General features: G+C 31.3%; 1 protein-coding gene across 2 annotated transcripts in view; it reads right to left on the bottom strand.

Moving 5' to 3' along the window:
- Positions 1-18,415, bottom strand: part of LOC140439700 (protein glass-like) — a 113,523-nt gene that overhangs the window by 90,298 nt on the left and 4,810 nt on the right. The window contains exon 2 of one of the 2 annotated variants that reach the window (XM_072529788.1): positions 10,988-11,132. In XM_072529788.1, the coding sequence (XP_072385889.1) occupies positions 10,988-11,074 (87 nt within the window). In that variant the 5' untranslated portion in view covers positions 11,075-11,132. Of the gene's footprint in view, positions 1-10,987; positions 11,241-18,415 lie in introns of those variants that run through there. The other variant, XM_072529789.1, reaches the window with a different exon arrangement.

Genomic DNA, 18,415 nt, shown 5'->3' with positions numbered 1-18,415 from the left:
AGATATCAATATAAACAAATTGTATATAGTAATTTAAGATAAGATTTAGTGTAGATAAGAATAGAAATTTGTTTGGCAAACGACCTTTTTCCGTTTCAAACAAAATTATCAAAAAAACTTTGTTTAGAATTAGAAGACATTTTACCTGTAAGTTAATCTTTTCATTGTTTGTATAGTCGAGCATTAAATGACCATATTCTAATCTTTTTGAAATATGTATAAATTGTGTATTGACAAAACCAATTTTAAAGTAAGCTATTTAGTTTTTGTCTGAAACCGAAATTAGGCTTTTCCAAAATCATGGTAAACACAATTTGAGCTTTTGATTGTATGGTCGTTTTTAAATGGGAATTTGTGAGCCGATCATGAGACCGGAGAAGTTAGTTATATTTTGGTCATCGAAAGGAAACAGTCGTTTGTCTCAAGATAGGGTGTGGTTCGTGAGTTTCGATACCGACGTAACGAAAAGAAGTGAATAGTTTGCAGAAGGAGATAACAAGTAGATTAAAAGAGGTCCTTGTATCTACCGTGGGCATCTTATAAAGTATATGTGAAAGTATTCTTACGGCATCAAGTTGACAAAAGGAGGTCCTGGTGTCATAAATAAGTAGCTGAGTTTGGAGAAGTGAATCAGGTGTTTTTTGTGTAGTCTGCAGGAGGTTTGCAGAGACGTTAAGAAGGAGCCGAGGTGCCAAAGAGGAGATATCACATCGTTGAGGAGACTGGACTTTTCTGGGTATGTTCCAACATACAACTCAAGAAGAAAATAAGCTGTAAGTATTTGTACAATTGAATTTTATATCTGTGAAGGATCGGTTTGACATCATGGTCATTAGCATTCAAATTTAAGAACTGAGGTTTTGTTAGGCTAATCAAAAGTTTAAAGTTTTGTTGTTTCTTGTTTCAAGTAAAGAAAATTTTAAGTAAAATTGGTTTTCACGTAATATAAATGTATGTAGCTGTATAATCTTATTATTATAAAAATTTGATTTATTTTCTTGTATGCTGATTGATAAGGTAACGACAGAATTTAATAATTGTTTTATTCGTTCATATAAAATAAAGAAACGTAAATCTTTGTAATATAATATATTTGTATTCTTATCCTTTCTTCTCTACCCCGATAAAAGACAACTAGAAAATCTTTTGAATCCATCGAACACAGGTAATATAAGGATTATTTTACTTTTGATAACAAATAAGTTATAATTCTTTTTTATTGGCTCAATAAACTAAGATTAAAGTCAAAATAAACAATCATTACAATATATATATATATATATATATATATATATATATATATATATATATATATATATATATATATATATATATACATATATATATATATTATTGTAGATAAATAAAGAGAAGAAAAAGAAAATATACATAAAATTTGTCATTTTGTAATACGTTAAAGTAGTTTTTAAAAAAATGTTTGTTTCTTGCATTTAAAATGTAATATACCTATTTGTCTATTGTTAACATAGGTATTTGTTTTACCGAGTATAAAGTTGTCTTTGTTAACATATTTGTAATCTAATCGATAATATTAATGGAATTGTTTATTGATTTTCAAGTGCATTTAAGAACAATTTGTGTTTGAACATAAGATTTACGAAAAAGGTTGTTTGAAAGAAGTCGGGAATTTGGAGTTCCTAGAAAATGTTAGTACTTACGACTGGGAAATTTGAAGACGTTGAAATGAAGAAAAAGGCATATTTGTTTTGACCAATGAAAAGGAAGGAAAGTTATTGATGGAAGGGAAAGGCTATTTGACTTTTACATAAACAATATAAATTTTTTGTTTTCGCTTTCGAATAGCAAGCCATTACATAAAGTTATTTTATTTTCAGTAATTTCGTCAAATAGATAATGTACTTTACTGTAACTTTCTAATGCTGACTTTTTTTGCAGGGTGATAAAAAATTCATACTCTTATCGAGGTCTTGAAAATATAAACACAGCAGACATTATTATTTTATTTCAAATCGACGACGAACATGCAGTAAATTCTTACTTTGAAAGAGATAGTGATGGTGATGATGTTGCCCAATTTTCTGCAACATCAAGAACGTCATCAAGAAGTAATTCTACAAATATACTCGATTATGACAGTAATGACTCGATTCAAGATCCTGAAAATGAACCCATTATTAGAAACTCTTGGAATAACTGAAGCAGATATAGAAAGTGGAAGTGAAACAGAAAGTGCAACTGCAGAAGGTAGAGAAGAACTAATTTAAACTTTTACTTTTACCAAACAAGAAACACAAACCTTAGATTTGATTCTTTTACATATTAACGTCCGTTTGGTCCGAAGATATCGGTAGGTGTGTCATCTCCAATAGCAATACTCTTGACACTTTTTTAGAAAAAGTAGTAGAAGAATTTAACTTATACGCACATCAGAAAGATATTCAGCTAAATATTAACGTTGAAGAACTCAAAGCATTCTTGGGGATACTTATTATAATCTTGTTAAATGAATTACCAACAGTCTTCTAATGAAAATTTCTCAGTCTCCAAAATTGCAAGAATTATGCCTCTTAGAAGACTCCTTCAGAGACAGATATTTACATCTGAATGATAACACAAACATGCCGGCTAAAAACAAAAAAAAGGTTTTGATAAGTTGTATAAAGTTCGCTCTCTTGTAGATTATTTGAATACACCTTATAAAGAACTTTTGTGTCCAAGTCATAACTTGTCAATTGAAGAAAGTAAGATTGGTGTTAAAGATAGATTAGCTGTGAAACAATATGTACCTTTGAAACCAATAAAAAGGGTCTTTGAAGTATGGGCCATAGCTTGTACTGCTGGTGAATTTTTTTTAGAATTTGATGTATATCAGGGAAAAGAAAGTAAAGAAAATATTGTGTTAAGACTAAGTTCAATGTTTCGGGCAAATGGGTACTGCTTGTTTTTTGACAGATTTTTATTTCAATACATTTATTTAGTAAACTGCTCAATTTGGATTTATTTGCTTATGGAACTGTGATGTCAAACAGAAATTATTTTTCTAAACATGTACTGTATTTTTTAATATTGTTCTGAAGCTATTTTCTTGTGGCATTTTTAATTAATTAATATTTAAATGGGAATAAGCCACAATTAAAGGTTAAAATACATTTATTGACGTTTCAATTTCCACTTCGGAAATCGTTCTCAAAATACAAACATTAGTAAATTAATTAATAACAAAATACAATTTACTAATGTTTGTATTTTGAGAACGATTTCCGAAGTGGAAATTGAAACGTCAATAAATGTATTTTAACCTTTAATTGTGGCTTATTCCCATTTAAATATTAATTAATGTACTGTATTTAGATAAAAATTTAAAATTTGGTGAGGATGATTACGCCGTGATTTAGCATATATGGCCGATTACAATCTGAACATGGATGGAGTAGATCTATTTGATCATCTAATGGCTTGTTATTTTATTTCATGGAAATCTATGAGATGGTGGTTAAAATTTTTTTTATTTGGTGAATAGTGCAATGCAAGCACAAGACAACAATATCACTGCATCACTAACTGGAAAACCCATGTCTCATTTAATGCTTAAGCATATGTTAGCTGGCCAATTAATAGGAGACTATACGAATAGAAAGGTATTTGGAAAAAAACTTAAGGTGTCACTGTAACAAAGAAAAAACTGTAACAACCTATAATAGACATCAAGTTATTTTTAAAAAATATTTTATTAAAAAAAGTGTAAAAAGATCTAGTATACAGTGTACAGCATGCTCTAAGTCAAGTCGCTCTAAGTTTTAAATTTTGTTTTAATTTTTCATTAAAATCGTAGCGTTCTAATTAAGTTTAACATTATTGTTTTCTTTTTAATAAAAACAACGTATCTTATTTGTGTGCATATTTATTTATGTCCAAATTTTTAGCTACTATTCACTATTAAAGAGCGTTGGTCGTTGTCAGGAACGTTAGGTAGCCAAAGTATTAGCCACCCTATTTTGTCGTATTATCAAAAAATATAGACATATTTTCAGTACAAAAGAGCCTTATTTGTGTACCCCGCTCCATTCCGTATTGAAATACCGTTGTTATTATAAGAAAAAAATATGTGCATTTAGAGCATTTTTTGTGGCTACAAATGTAACCTTTTTCTTTAAGTTCCATCTTCTCTCAAAGGTTGGAAACCATCATGGTTATGCGGAACACTGTCGACTGCCGCTCTAAATATTTCTGGACTACTGCATTCAAACCATTCCAATGTAACTACTAAATGTTAAAGGGATAAAGCTGATAACGTTTTATAGACAATTTTCGAACGTTTTAGTCTATAAATCCAAAAATATCAGTTTTTTAGACTAGCGTCATATAATTGACCCATCTCTTTTTTCTATAAAGCTGAGACCGAATCAGTTTTATAGAAGTTTTGGAAAACATTTGTCTAAAAAGCCGAAATTGTCGGTCTTTTAAGTGTAACGCCAAACTAATATTTTTATATTTTTTCTCAAAAATCTAACATTTCTTTTTAATTATTTGATATTTTCTATTTATATATAGAGTTGTTCTTTTTCGAATTGACAATGTGATAAAATACTGTGTCAAACTAAAATATAAATAATAAGGAGAAATTGTTCTACAATAGAGTGATAATGTTAGTGAAACATTTCAAAGCTTCAAGCGATAGATACATCACAAATACAGGGAAGATGTGTGTGAAGCATTTCAGATTTTAAAGAGATGTATATGTATGATAATATAAAATAATTTAATCCTTCATTTCAAAAATCAGAAGCCCTAACTAACTAGTTATGGATTTACAACCTCAGTGATGTTTGTCCTTAATAACAAATGAGGAATAATCGTAAAAATCAATATGAATCGATATGTCATATTCTCCCAAACTTTGAAGCATGTACTGATTGAAATTCGAACATTGTACAGCAATTATCCAATTTCGGACATTGCTCTTAACATATATATATATATATATATATATATATATATATATATATATATATATATATATATATATATATATATATATACAGTAGAGTCCCTCTATAACGAGAACTGAAATGGCAGACTAATTACCTCGTTATAAGCGGATCTCGTTATATCCAACAACAATAATACTGTGCATACATATGAATATGTAGTTTTCTAAAACATTAACTTTCTATAGTGAAGCCATTCGGAGCAATATAAGATGCTAATAAATATTGTTTAAATGGCGTTTTTAAAACAAAGTTGTTTACTTTTATTGTCAATGAAATGCATTAAAACAAAAAAGAGTTGTTTACTTTTACTGTCAATGATATACGTTAAAACAAAAAATCTGTATTCTGTAAATATGTATAAAGCGTATAAAGTTATTTTGTCATTTTTGACTGCTTTAAATTGTCCAGTATTATATCTATCATATTTTCTAAAGATGTGAAACAGTTTTATGCTTCTTCATTTGCGTTTTGTCATTGAATAAACTTTCTGACAACCTTTAAAACACTTTCCACATCTTGTCTATTAGGACCCATATTATTAGGTGTGAATGGTCAACCCAATACAATGACACTTGTGAATCACAAATTTTACATTTCCGACTAAGAATCATAAATTGTAAGAAGTTTATTGCGGGCGGCCCGCAGTTAAAAAGGGTATTTATTTACAGCTACGGCCGGGCCAAAACGTAAAAAACACGTTTTTCAATCTTTTTTTCTCTCGTTATAAGCAAATTTACCTCGCTATAGAGGGTTACAGTTCAATAGAAATTTCACGGGACATCTAATGTACCTCGTTATAAGCGAAACCTCGTAATAACCGTGTTCGTTATAAAGGGAGTATACTGTATATATTCTGTTCTGAAAATTTTTATTGACGTTTTCCCACTTCATTGTCTCAGATTCTTGAGCCAGGACGTGCGTCTTCTCCCCGGTCCTCTTTTGCCTTCCACCTTCCCTTGTATGACCAGCCGCATCAATTCGTATTTCTCGTTTCTTAGTATGTGACCAAAGTAGCTCATTTTTCTTTTCTTTATAGTGTTGAGTATTTCTTTATCTTTTTTCGTTCTTCGTAGCGTTTCCGCATTTGTTATGTGTTGTGTCCAAGATATTTTCCACATTCTTCAATAACACCACATTTCAAAGTTAATGAGTTTTTTTTCTGTCGCCTCTGTAATTGTCCAGGCCTCAACTCCATACAACAGGACAGAGAACACGTAGCATCTCAATACTCTAGTTCTAATTTCGATGTTGAGTTTTTCATTGCATAATATTGCTTTCATCTTATTAAAAGCGCTTCTAGCTATCTCAATACGCCGTTTTATTTCCGTACTTCTATCCCATTCTTCATTTAGTTCGCAACCTATGTACTGATATCTGTGCACCCTGTCTAAAAGTTTTCCTTTAGCATACTGTCTTCCTAAATTTTGTTCTTGCTTACCACCATGATTTTTGTTTTATTTGTATTCAATACCATTCCATACCTTTCGCAGTATTGGGTAATGCGATCAACCAAGATCTGTAGTCCTTTTCTGCTGTCCGCAAGGAGTATTGTGTCATCTGCTTATCTAAGATTATTCAGAAGTGCTTCGTTAATAAATATGCCTTCATTTACGTCTTCTAATGCCTCGTTAAACAATTCTTCTGAATATAAATTAAAAAGTAAAGGGGAAAGCACACATAGGGTTTTGATAAAAACCATTATTTTGACGACGTTTCGGCAAGATCGCACTTGCCATTGTCAAGTCAGGTAGTAGCGTTTCTCGCTGATGCTTGAAGTTTACTGACTCTGATGTATTTTAGACTTTTTCCATAATACCGTTTTTCATGTTGTTGGAAGCCTTTGAGCATCATCTCTTTGTTTTAGGCTGTTGTGATTTTTTCCATTTTTATTGATTCTTTGATTTCGCGTTTTTTTTTTAATTTCAATGTTAGCTAGCATCGTAATTTGGTTTAGGTTCATTGTATGTCATGTGTTTGACACATGTTGGGCAATGGACGACGACTTTTCTCTCCTTTCGATGGCATTTCGATGTTCTTTTCGTCTAACATTGATTCTTCGGTTGGTCTGTCCGATATACGATTTGTCACAGTCCCCACATGGAATCTCGTATACTTCTTGATTTTCTAAAGACTTGTTTGCCAAAACTACTACCTGACTTGACAATGGCAATTGCGACCTTGCCGAAACGTCGTCAAAATAATGGTTTTTTTTTCAAAACTAAAATTATTCAACACGGAGTCAAACTCGAAAAACTACAAAAATATGTCTTCTTCTTCTTCTTCTTCTTCGTCTAGCCATTCACGTCCACATCTGAACATAAGCCTCTTCAAGTCTTCCTTTCCATTGTTTTTTATTGTACGCTACTTGTAGCCAATTTTTCCCGGCAGTCCTTTTCAGATCATCTGTCCATCTCATAGGAGGTCTGCCTCTGGGTCTTTTGTGTTGGTATGGTCTCCAGGTTAAAATTGATCTGTGCCATTTGTTTAGATCGCTCCTAGCTACGGCGTATGTCCAGCGTATTCCCATTTCAACTTTAATGATTTTTGCACCACATCGGTGACTTTGGTTTTCTTTCTTATCCATGTGTTTATTTTCTTGTCCTTAAGTGATATACCTAGCATTGCTCTTTCCATTGCGTGTTGAGTGACTCTAAGTATATTCATATTTTTTTTTGTGATTGTCCATGTCTGTGCCGCATAAGTTAATATCGGAATAATGCATGCATCAAAAACTTTAGATCTAAGATGTAATTGAATTTATTGATTTCTGAGTATATAGTTCAGTTTACCGAATGCTGCCCAAGCTAACTTTCTTCTTCTTTTTATTTCTTCAGTTTGAATTTCCCTATTTAGTATTATTTTTTGTCCTAAGTATATATATTCTTTAACTTTTTCTATAACTTTATCGTTTATTATTGTCACGGTGTCTTCGGAGTGCATGACTTTTGTTTTGTTTAAATTCATTTTCAGTCCTATTTTAGAAGATTCGGTATGTAGTTCTAAAAGCATGGTTTGCATTTCTTGTAGGTCAGTAGCTATCAGGATTATGTCATCTGCAAATCGTAGATTACTGAGGTAGCGGCCATTGATGTTTATTCCCTTATATTTCCAATTTAGGTTTTTAAAAACGTCCTTTAAAACTAAGGTGAACAGTTTGGGTGATAAAGTATCTCCCCGTTTGACTCCCCTGTTTAATGGTACAGGGTTCGTGTGTTCATTTTCATTTAGGTAGTATGTAGCTGTAGCTTGGTTCATAGTTTCTTTTATTAAGTTAATATATCTGCTGTCTATTCTACAATTTTGCATTGCGTTTATTACGGCCGTGTGTTCTATGGTATCGAAAGCTTTTTCGTAGTCTACAAATGCTAGGAAAACTGGAAACTTGTATTCGTTACATTTTTTTATTAATATTTTTGTGGTTAACAGGTGATCGGAAGTTGAATAGCCTTTTCTAAAACCTGCCTGTTCATATGGTTGGTATTCGTTTAATTTCCTTGTTAGTCGAGTACTTATGACTTTGGTGAGTATTTTAAACAGGTGTGACAGTAGGCTGATGGGTCTGTAGTTTTCCAATTTTCGACTATCACCTTTCTTGTGTAATAAGATTACTTTAGAGTTGTTCCAGCTCTTAGGGACTTTGCCCTGATGTAAACAACTGTCCACAAGCTTAGTTACAATTGCAATTAGTTCCTTACCTCCTTCTAATATCAAAAATATGTACTAATATATATATATATATATATATATTTATTTATTTATATATATATATATATATATATATATTTATATATATATTTATATATATATATATATATATATATATATATATATATATATATATATATATATATATATATATATATATATATTTTGGTGGTTTCTTAATGAGAATATTTCATATTAAAAATGTTAGGGGAAGAAATGTCATCAGTAAGCATACGCACGTATACATACGATACGAACAAAACTATGAACAAGCCAGCAATAATTACGCATACACATACACATGCTCGAAACTTTTACCACAAATACATGTAGAATAATGTTGAATATTTGGCAATGTACAGAAATGAAAGTATTAGAAAAGTGATAAAGGTGAAATTATTATGATGGATGTTAGGTAACATTTAGTGTAGGGAGATATGAGAAAAATATGATCAATACCTGACTATCAGTCTTATGAACCGCACTGCAAAGCTATTTCTATAGTGATACATAGTAAATTATATAGTAAACTAAAAGAATATATGGAAGTAACACAGTTTGGTTTAGAACGAGAGAAACACTTTTTACAATAAGAATAAGAGTGACGATGGACAGATGCAAATGTATAAACTCAGACTTATACTTGTGCTTCATAGACCATGAAGAAACATTTTACAAGATAAAACATAATGGAAACAAAACCAGCGAAATTAAAAATGTAGAATACGAAAACTGATTCAATTATTATTGAAAGAGGAATACGACAGTATTGCAATCTGTCCAGCTTACTGTTTAATATATTTAGAAGAATTTTTAAGAAGTCTACGGTTAAAAGATGTCACAATATGTAGATGATACAGAGATATTGGCAGATAGCAAAGAAATACTTCAAAAACTGATGAGAGGAATAGTAAAAACTTAAAGAAAACTAAACTAAAACTAAGAAAATGACAAATTCGGAATGAATTCTTCATTTTCAGTTTGGAAACTGATGTAATTTGAGTTGTCATAATATCTCATAATATCATGGAGCAGTCATACATAGAAGTGCTCCAAAAAAATAGCAAAAAAACTACCCAATCTTAAAGAATAAAATATAAAGTAATTCGGACATATTTTGAGAAATTAAAAATATAACCTTCTATAACTAATCATTGAACGGTTCGAGGTAGAAGAAGACCGGGAATATGACTGATATACGCTCGTGAACCAACAAAACATCAACAGAGTTAATGCGATAGATAAAATAAATAGGCTAATGCAGTTAGCAATGACCTAATGGTTATGGAACCCTAAGAAACAGGATAACATTTAAATATTGCTATATTTAAAATCGAGGACCTGTTCTTAAAACATTATATTTTTTATAAATGAAATAACGCACAATCAGTCTAATCTGAAACTATTTATTGAACAACGATTGAATGTAAACAAACAGCGGGAAGATGAAAAAATTTCTGGTATACATACTTACTTTCTGGTATAAGTTAATGGAGGATTAACAAAACATTGATAAAGTTGTTTAGACCGGTGGTAGATCAGATAAATTAGCTAATATAACTGGTAAATACAGAACCGCAAGCAACAGGATAACATTTGGATTATGTTCTATTTAAAATTTAAAGTAGTTTAAAACTATTCGTAACACATTAGATTTCTTACAATAAATGAAATTAAGCACATACAGAAAAAATATACATATTTTTGTGCAAAGCTCTCTATTTTAGCTGACAGATTTCGGTATTGCATATCACTGAAGCTGTGTTTAAATTAAAGTATGGCCTCATAAAGGGGAGCTCAAAAATTAAAATTGACAAATAACATTACAAAAACATCTCAGGCAATTCAACGAGCATGAGGATTAAAACAAACGAAATTAAAACGGAAACAGATCAGAACGAAAACAAATATTCCATTTTATAACCGCTAGCCTGATACGGATTAAGTCTACTTAACAAATAAATACATAATATATTTTTATTTTTGCGATTCTTTTGTGTAGTATTCTGTAAATTGAATACAGCTCCAATTATGTATAGTTGAAAGTGAACTAAATGTTGAAAGTACACGTTGGAAATTAAACATTTGATTCACTTCAAAAATACATTATATTTCCTTTACAGTACTTAACTTTTTCAACAAGGTTGGTGACAATATTTTTTTAGAATAATGAAAAATAACTTATATTTAAATATGTAAAATGAATAAAAAGAAGTTTTACATTATTGTATGAATAAAGATATATTTACAACAAATCAAGTAAATAATAGAAAATTGTTTAATTAAAAAAAATTTAACTTGAATTTTACCTGTTGTAAGCCGGAAGAACTGCCACCCCAGTTACACTCTAGTTGAAGTCCGAACTGAGGATTGTTGGGAACATAACTGGCATCCATTTTTGCAAAGAAGGGATGTTCTGGAATTATAGGAGGACCAATCTTGCGCACCTGGCAACTTGGAATATGAGGTAAATAATATTTCTGTTAAAAATATTCATATATGATCATATTGATATTCATAGATGAGACAGTATTTAATAATAATTGTTGTATATTTTTTTCATTCAGTTTGACATAATTAATTGTTTGTTACAAAGTGTGCCTATATACTTATCAAACTATTGTTTTTTACCAATTACGTTGTTTTAAAAATAATAAAAATACAGAATCATATTTTAAACATAATTTTTATCCCTGGGTTACAGGAAATAAAAAAGAAACGGGGAATGTGTGTGTATATATATACATGTATATACATAATATATGTATATTGTACTATGTACCAAAACAGGTGTGTGGAATAAGGAAGATTGGGAAAAATATTAGAAGAACGAGATATGGAGGACAAATGTTTGAGGAGACAAAAAATATAATGGGCAAAACGAATTAGTAACGGAGGAAATCGATTTAAAACAAACATACCCAACTTATTGAACATATAGCATAAACACTATAAGGATACTTTGAGGGTTAAAACTAAAACAAGAAAGGGAAAAGGAAGATGAAATAAAAAATAAACATCACAGACATGCGTGGGTACTAGCCTCCTTAAGAACTTCTTTCCAGTCATCCATATGCATCGCCTTTCTCCGCCAAGCATGTATTCCCATATTTCTCGTGTCTCCATCGATGTTATTAAGAAACCTTGTTCTGAGTCTTCCTTTTCTTCTCTGACCAATGGGTCTAGCAAGGAGCATTTTTCTAGTGGGATCATTTCGTTCCATCCGATTTACATGCCCTACCCATGTCAGATGTCCTATCTTAATAGGTTTTACGATATCTGGTTCCTGGTATATTCTATAAAATTTGTTAGAGTCCAGGCCTCTTAATCATATGTCAGGACTGTGCGTATTATTGTTTTTTAGAATTTTACTTTTGTATTTCTCGATATAATTCGGGATTTAAGAAGGAGATTGAGCCCAAAATAGCATCTGTTGTGCAAATTTTGCGGTTTATCTCTGTGATAGTAATATTTTGAAAGTTAAAGAGCGCTTCCAGGTATACAAATTTGTTCACCACTTCGATGACGTCGTTTTCTATAACAAGTGTCGTAGGATTTGTAGTTGTATGCTTATTTTCAGAGGTATACTTCGTGTCGTTGGTGTTTACCATCAAACCCATTTTTGTAGCTGATTCTTTTAGTCTACATACATACGCCTCTCGTACAGCGTTTTCCGTTCTCCCAACAATATTGATAACATCAACATAGATAATGATTTGCACTGATTTATTATATATTGAACCGGTGATTGTAATTTATGACACATGTATTACTTTTTCCAGAGCCAGATTGAACATTATATAGGAGGGAGGGTCCCCCTGACGTAGTCCGTTATTTGTTTTAAAAGTTCACACAGTTCCCCCTGTGTGAACATTTCTCTTCTATTTACAAAGTCATAGGCTGTAAATATATGATGAGTATCTATGCCATATTCCAGTGTTTTTTCTAAAAGTTGTCTCAGGGTTGTAGTTGAATGAATTGTCGATTTACCACCTCTAGAATCAGTTAGGTATTTTTCTACTATTCGTCCTGCTTACGGTGCCATACGGTAGCATATTATTGTGGAAAATATTTTATACGCTGCATTTAAAAGCGTCATTCCTATGTAGTTAGAGAATTTAAAGACATCTTTTTTTTGTCTATGGTGCAAAGTATTCCAATATTCCAATCACTGAGGAAAAATGTTTGTGTCCATATTTCTTTATGAGCTGCTGTAGTGCCATTATGATATTATCGCCACCTTCTTCATATAGTTAAGCTGAAAGAATATCTATTCCTGGTGATTTGTTTCTGACTAGTTTTTTAACAACATCGTTAACTTCAGGAATCGCTGATGATTCCTCTTTCTTCTCGTTTGTTCCGGTTACCCCATCTCTTTCGTCTTCCAGGTTTTTTCTTACTCCTTTATATACTCCATCGTGTCGATGTTAATTTTCGTATAGAATGCCTTGAATTCTTTTTTCTGTTGAGATTTTCTATATATTTAAGTTAATTATTTAAGCGGTTTCATCTTTTTCTTTTGTGTATCCCCTTTTCCTACCTTTGATTTGCCTGATAATTCTTTAGTTTAACGGGTAAGCATCTTTCTCTAGGCTTCATTTTTTATTTGGTTGCATTCTTGCATTCATCGTCAAACCAATGATTTTTACGAGCCCAATTTTCTGTTCCTATTTTATCTTTTGCTGCTTCTTCAGTATTTGTCTTTATTCTGATCAAGTAGGAGTCCATATCTGTCTGGCCCTTTTCATTTACATTTTGATTTCTTAGTCTGTTGGTGACATTTTCCGGTTACCGTTCTGCATGCATCCTTCAGCTTTTGCACATTCTATTTTTTCTATCCATTTTATTTTCTTTACTGATGTCTGAAATTCTAGATCTCAATGTTAAGATCACTAGACCATGATCTAAGTATATAGTTGCACCTATATAACTTCTGCAGTTTATTTCGTCGGTCCCATGCCTTGAATATATTAAGATGTGTTTAATCTCAATGTGATGGAGGAAGGAATAGCAAGAATAAAAATAAAAAAATCAGGGATGAAAACGTGTTTTAGTTAGTCAGTAACTAATAAACCAAAACACCAAAGAAGTTGCACGTTGTACCTAATCTTGGATTCTTAAGAGTGTAATATTAAATTAAGAAAACATTTTAACGGCCACAAGAGTGGAATATACATCCATAAACAATAATAGACGTGAAATGCCTCAACTCAGCAGATGTAAGTAGTGACCATAGCCTAGTATTATGTAAAATAAGAATCATCCTGAAATACATCACACTAAAGAGCGGCGCCAACACAAACAAAAATCAATGTCGAAGGACTAAATACGGACTCCAAGGAATACTTATACAGAGAAAGAATATCAGAGAAGATCGCTGTGAATAAAATATTAGAAAACGATAACATCGAGGAAAGCTGGGAAAAACTTAAAAATAACTAAAGAATATGAAATAATAATTAAAGAAGCAACAAAATAACTTGTAGAGAGAAAAGTAACGAACAGTAACATATCAAAAAAGAAAACACCATAGTTTAGAGAGGAAGTAAAGACAAAATGTGAAGATAAGAGGAAAGCCTGTTTACAATACAGAACATAACAAACGCAACAGGCATTCAACCACTAAAAATAAATCAGAAATGCAACGATTACTTTAGTTAGACAAATAAAAAGGTAACACTTGCAGAGCTTCTCAAAACAGATGGAACATGGCTTCTACGGAACATAAAAGAAAGAGGAAGAATGATCAGAGGACAAAGAAAAGATATGAACGAACTAACAAGAACGTAACACATTCAGAAGGAAACATGGGCAGACTACTTTCCCATTTACAAAGGCAACGATAATGAACCACCGACACCAGAGATAACGACAAACGAAGTTATAAATTCACAAGGAAACAAAGTTCCTGTATTTGGCTGTATACCATATATTAAAAATTTTGAATAAAATCCTTTATAAAAAGGTATATAAAAAACCCAGTTGGGCTATGTTGCATTGACAAAACGTTTTCGGAATAAATATTCCATCATCAGTGTCAAGTTAATACATGGATGTAGCCACTAAATATGTGGGTAAAAACCAGTAAATACGAGGACTTTGTCAAAGCAACGTTGCTTTGACAAAGTCCTCGTAGACATACCGTCTCAGGACTCGCAACTAATGTAGAGTCATATGTCGCCCTGTTACCAATCCAACGGTAACTTTAACATCTTAACTGTAAATTAGACATAATGTAGATCAAATCTTATTTAATAATTTTTAAAGGGTTTTTACCCACATATTTAGTGGCTACATCCATGTATTAACTTGACACTGATGATGGAATATTTATTCCGAAAACGTTTTGTCAATGCAACATAGCCCAACTGGGTTTTTTATATACCTTTTTATAAAGGATTTTATTCAGATGTTATAAATATTGAGGAGGAAGAGGTCAAGGAAGCATCAAGACAATTAAAAAATAGAAAATCAGCAGAAGGATACCGAACTAACTTCTAAAGTACAGAGAATCAGATCTAACCAAACACCAAAAACAGAATTCCTCAAGAATGGAGATCGAGCATCCTAATACCCCTCTTCAGAAAGAAGACAAATCGGACTCGGAAAATTACAGTGGAAACAATCTATTAAACACAACACTAAAATTAACACAAATGATAACAAATAAACTGAATGAAATTATATCACAAGCAGAAGAGCACCAAGGTTTTAGCTCGGGAAGATCATGCACCGATGCTATAATATTTATAATGAGGCAAGTGCAAGAGAAATCATTAGAATACAACAAACCGGCATAATTTTGTTTCGTTGACCTTAATAAGGAATTTGACCGGGTCAAATTAAAGGACGTTTTCCACTTATTATATGCAAGAAAGATACCTCTAGGAATAATCAAAATGATCGAAAATATCTACCAAAACAACACAATAAAAGTAAAAGTAGAACAAGAACTAACTGACCCTATTGAAGCTGGCAATAAGATAAGACAGGGATTTTCCCTGAGTCTTTTATTGTTTAAAGATTATAGATGAAATAATAAAAATAGTAAGAACTAAAAAAGGATACCAAATGGGGGGAAGACAAAATAAAATAATCTGCTATTCAGACGACTCAATAATACTCTCTCAAAGCGAAAATGATTTACAACGTATGCTGCACCAATTTAATATAAGGGCTAATAACTATTTAAATGGGAATAAGCCACAATTAAAGGTTAAAATACGTTTATTGACGTTTCAATTTCCACTTCGGAAATCGTTCTCAAAATACAAACATTAGTAAATTAAACAAATTTTGTTTTTTGTTACTTAGTGAAAAATTCTTCTAATAATTTAATTTTATTTGACTCATCTATATTGACAATTCAGACATACATTATACATTTTAAAGTAGACGACTTTAAAATGATATTGCCAATATTATTGAGTTGCGTTCCTGGGACGACTTTACTTCTAAGATAGTTCATTCGATTACATGAAATCAACTTTAACTTGAGAATATCCGTCAGAAAAGATCATAACATGTAATTCGTCTTTAGAAAGACAAATACATGCCATGATGACAGTAAAATTCTCCTGTTAGTAATTCCATAGTAAATTATGAGGGAAAAACCAGGAAAAAACCTCATAATACTATCCCGACATGGTAAGTATTTGATCGTGCATTTAGTTTACCTTCAATAAACACCAAATTCCGATTTTATACGTTTGTTATTTAAAAAAACATAAATGATGTATTCTCTATATGTTACTGACTTACCAATACTGGTATTTTCCTTTTAATAACTTCCTCTTTCAATATGGGTAACCAGATCCTACTACATTCTGCCGAGGAATTCGCGACACAATTGGTCTCATTTAGCATAATTAGAGCCGCTTCTTTGATTTTTCTCTTTTTACCATCCGTTTCTTTTAGGACTATATTTGAATCATTCCATTGAACCCTATGTTCATTATCCCATGCGTGTTTACATATTTGAGATCTATCAAATTCTCTATTTTTAATATAGGATTGATGTTCACTTATTCTAACATTTAATGGTCTTGATGTTTCACCTAAATAAAACTGATCGCATTCACAAGGTATTTTATAAATGCAATTCTTTGTCCTTTCCTGTTCATTGTTAGGTTTGGTTTTGGACAAAATAGATCTCAACGTGTTTGTTGTTTTGAATGTTGTTGAAATGTTGAATTTATTTCCTATCCTTTTAAGCTTTTCCGATAATCCTTTTATGTATGGTATTGTTATTTTCCTCGTATTATTCCTTGTATATGCTGTAGGATCTCGTTCTAAGTTGTTTTGTTCTATTCGATCGATTGTTGAAAATGCCTTATTTATAAACGATAAAGGATAATCATTTTTTAATAAAACAGTTGTTAACAAATGTTTTTCCTCCAAGAACGAATTTTCGTTAGAACAAGTAATTTTGGCTCTATCGTATAAGGATTTAATAATTCCCTTTTTAATATTAATACATATTGTGATTATGAGTTTCGTATCCAGTATCGTTCTTAGAGATTAAAACATCCAGAAAAGGTAATGTGTTATTATATTCCTTTTCCATGGTAAATTTTATTGTCTCTTCTTTATCGTTTAAAATCGGAATTTGGTGTTTATTGAAGGTAAACTAAATGCACGATCAAATACTTACCATGTCGGGATAGTATTATGAGGTTTTTTCCTGGGTTTTCCCTCATAATTTACTATGGAATCACTAACAGGAGAATTTTACTGTCATCATGGCATGTATTTGTCTTTTTAAAGACAAATTACATGTTATGATCTTTTCTGACGGATATTCTCAAGTTAAAGTTGATTTCATGTAGTCGAATAAACTATCTTATAAGTAAAGTCGTCCCAGGAACGCAACTCAACAATATTGGCAATATCATTTTAAAGTTGTCTACTTTAAAATGTATAATGTATGTCTGAATTGTTAATATAGATGAGTCAGATAAAATTAAATTATTAGAAGAATTTTTCACTAAGTAACAAAAAACAAAATTTGTTTAATTTACTAATGTTTGTATTTTGAGAACGATTTCCGAAGTGGAAATTGAAACGTCAATAAACGTATTTTAACCTTTAATTGTGGCTTATTCCCATTTAAATAGTAATTAATTTAAAATGCCACAAGAAAATAGCTTCAGAACAATATTAAGGGCTAATAATTTGGACATGTTAATTTCCCCAAAAAAAGACAAAATGCATGGTTATAACCAGCATTATGTAAATAATGTAAATTATGTAAAAAGTAAGTACAATTATGTAAAAAGTAAGAAGACTGCATACTTGGGGCACATTATACGAGGAGAACGATACACTTTTCAGCAACTGATACTCGAAGGGAAAATAGAGGGTAGGAGAGGTCTCGGACGTAAAAAAATGTCATGGCTGCGCAATATTCGACAATGGACAGGAATCCACAGCTATGAAATGCTTCGCAATGCTGCTAAAAACAGAATTATTTAACATCTCACCTGACAAGACGATGTACGGTGGACGCCTACGCAGAAATGCATGGCACCTTAAGAAGAAGAATAACCAGCAAATTTACTAAAATGGAAAGTTCGATAATAGAACAAGTGATGGAATTTAAATATCTAGGTATCACATTATCTAGCTACGGAAAGCTCGAAACTGAAGTGGGAGATCAAGTGAGTAAAGCAAACAGAGGCGCAGGTTGCCTGAATGAAAAAATATGGAGAAATAAAAATATCGGGAAAGAAATTAAA

The sequence above is a fragment of the Diabrotica undecimpunctata genome, chromosome 4, assembly GCF_040954645.1.
Source record: "Diabrotica undecimpunctata isolate CICGRU chromosome 4, icDiaUnde3, whole genome shotgun sequence".
NCBI lineage: Eukaryota > Metazoa > Arthropoda > Insecta > Coleoptera > Chrysomelidae > Diabrotica > Diabrotica undecimpunctata.
This window is presented reverse-complemented; position numbering and strand designations above follow the sequence as displayed.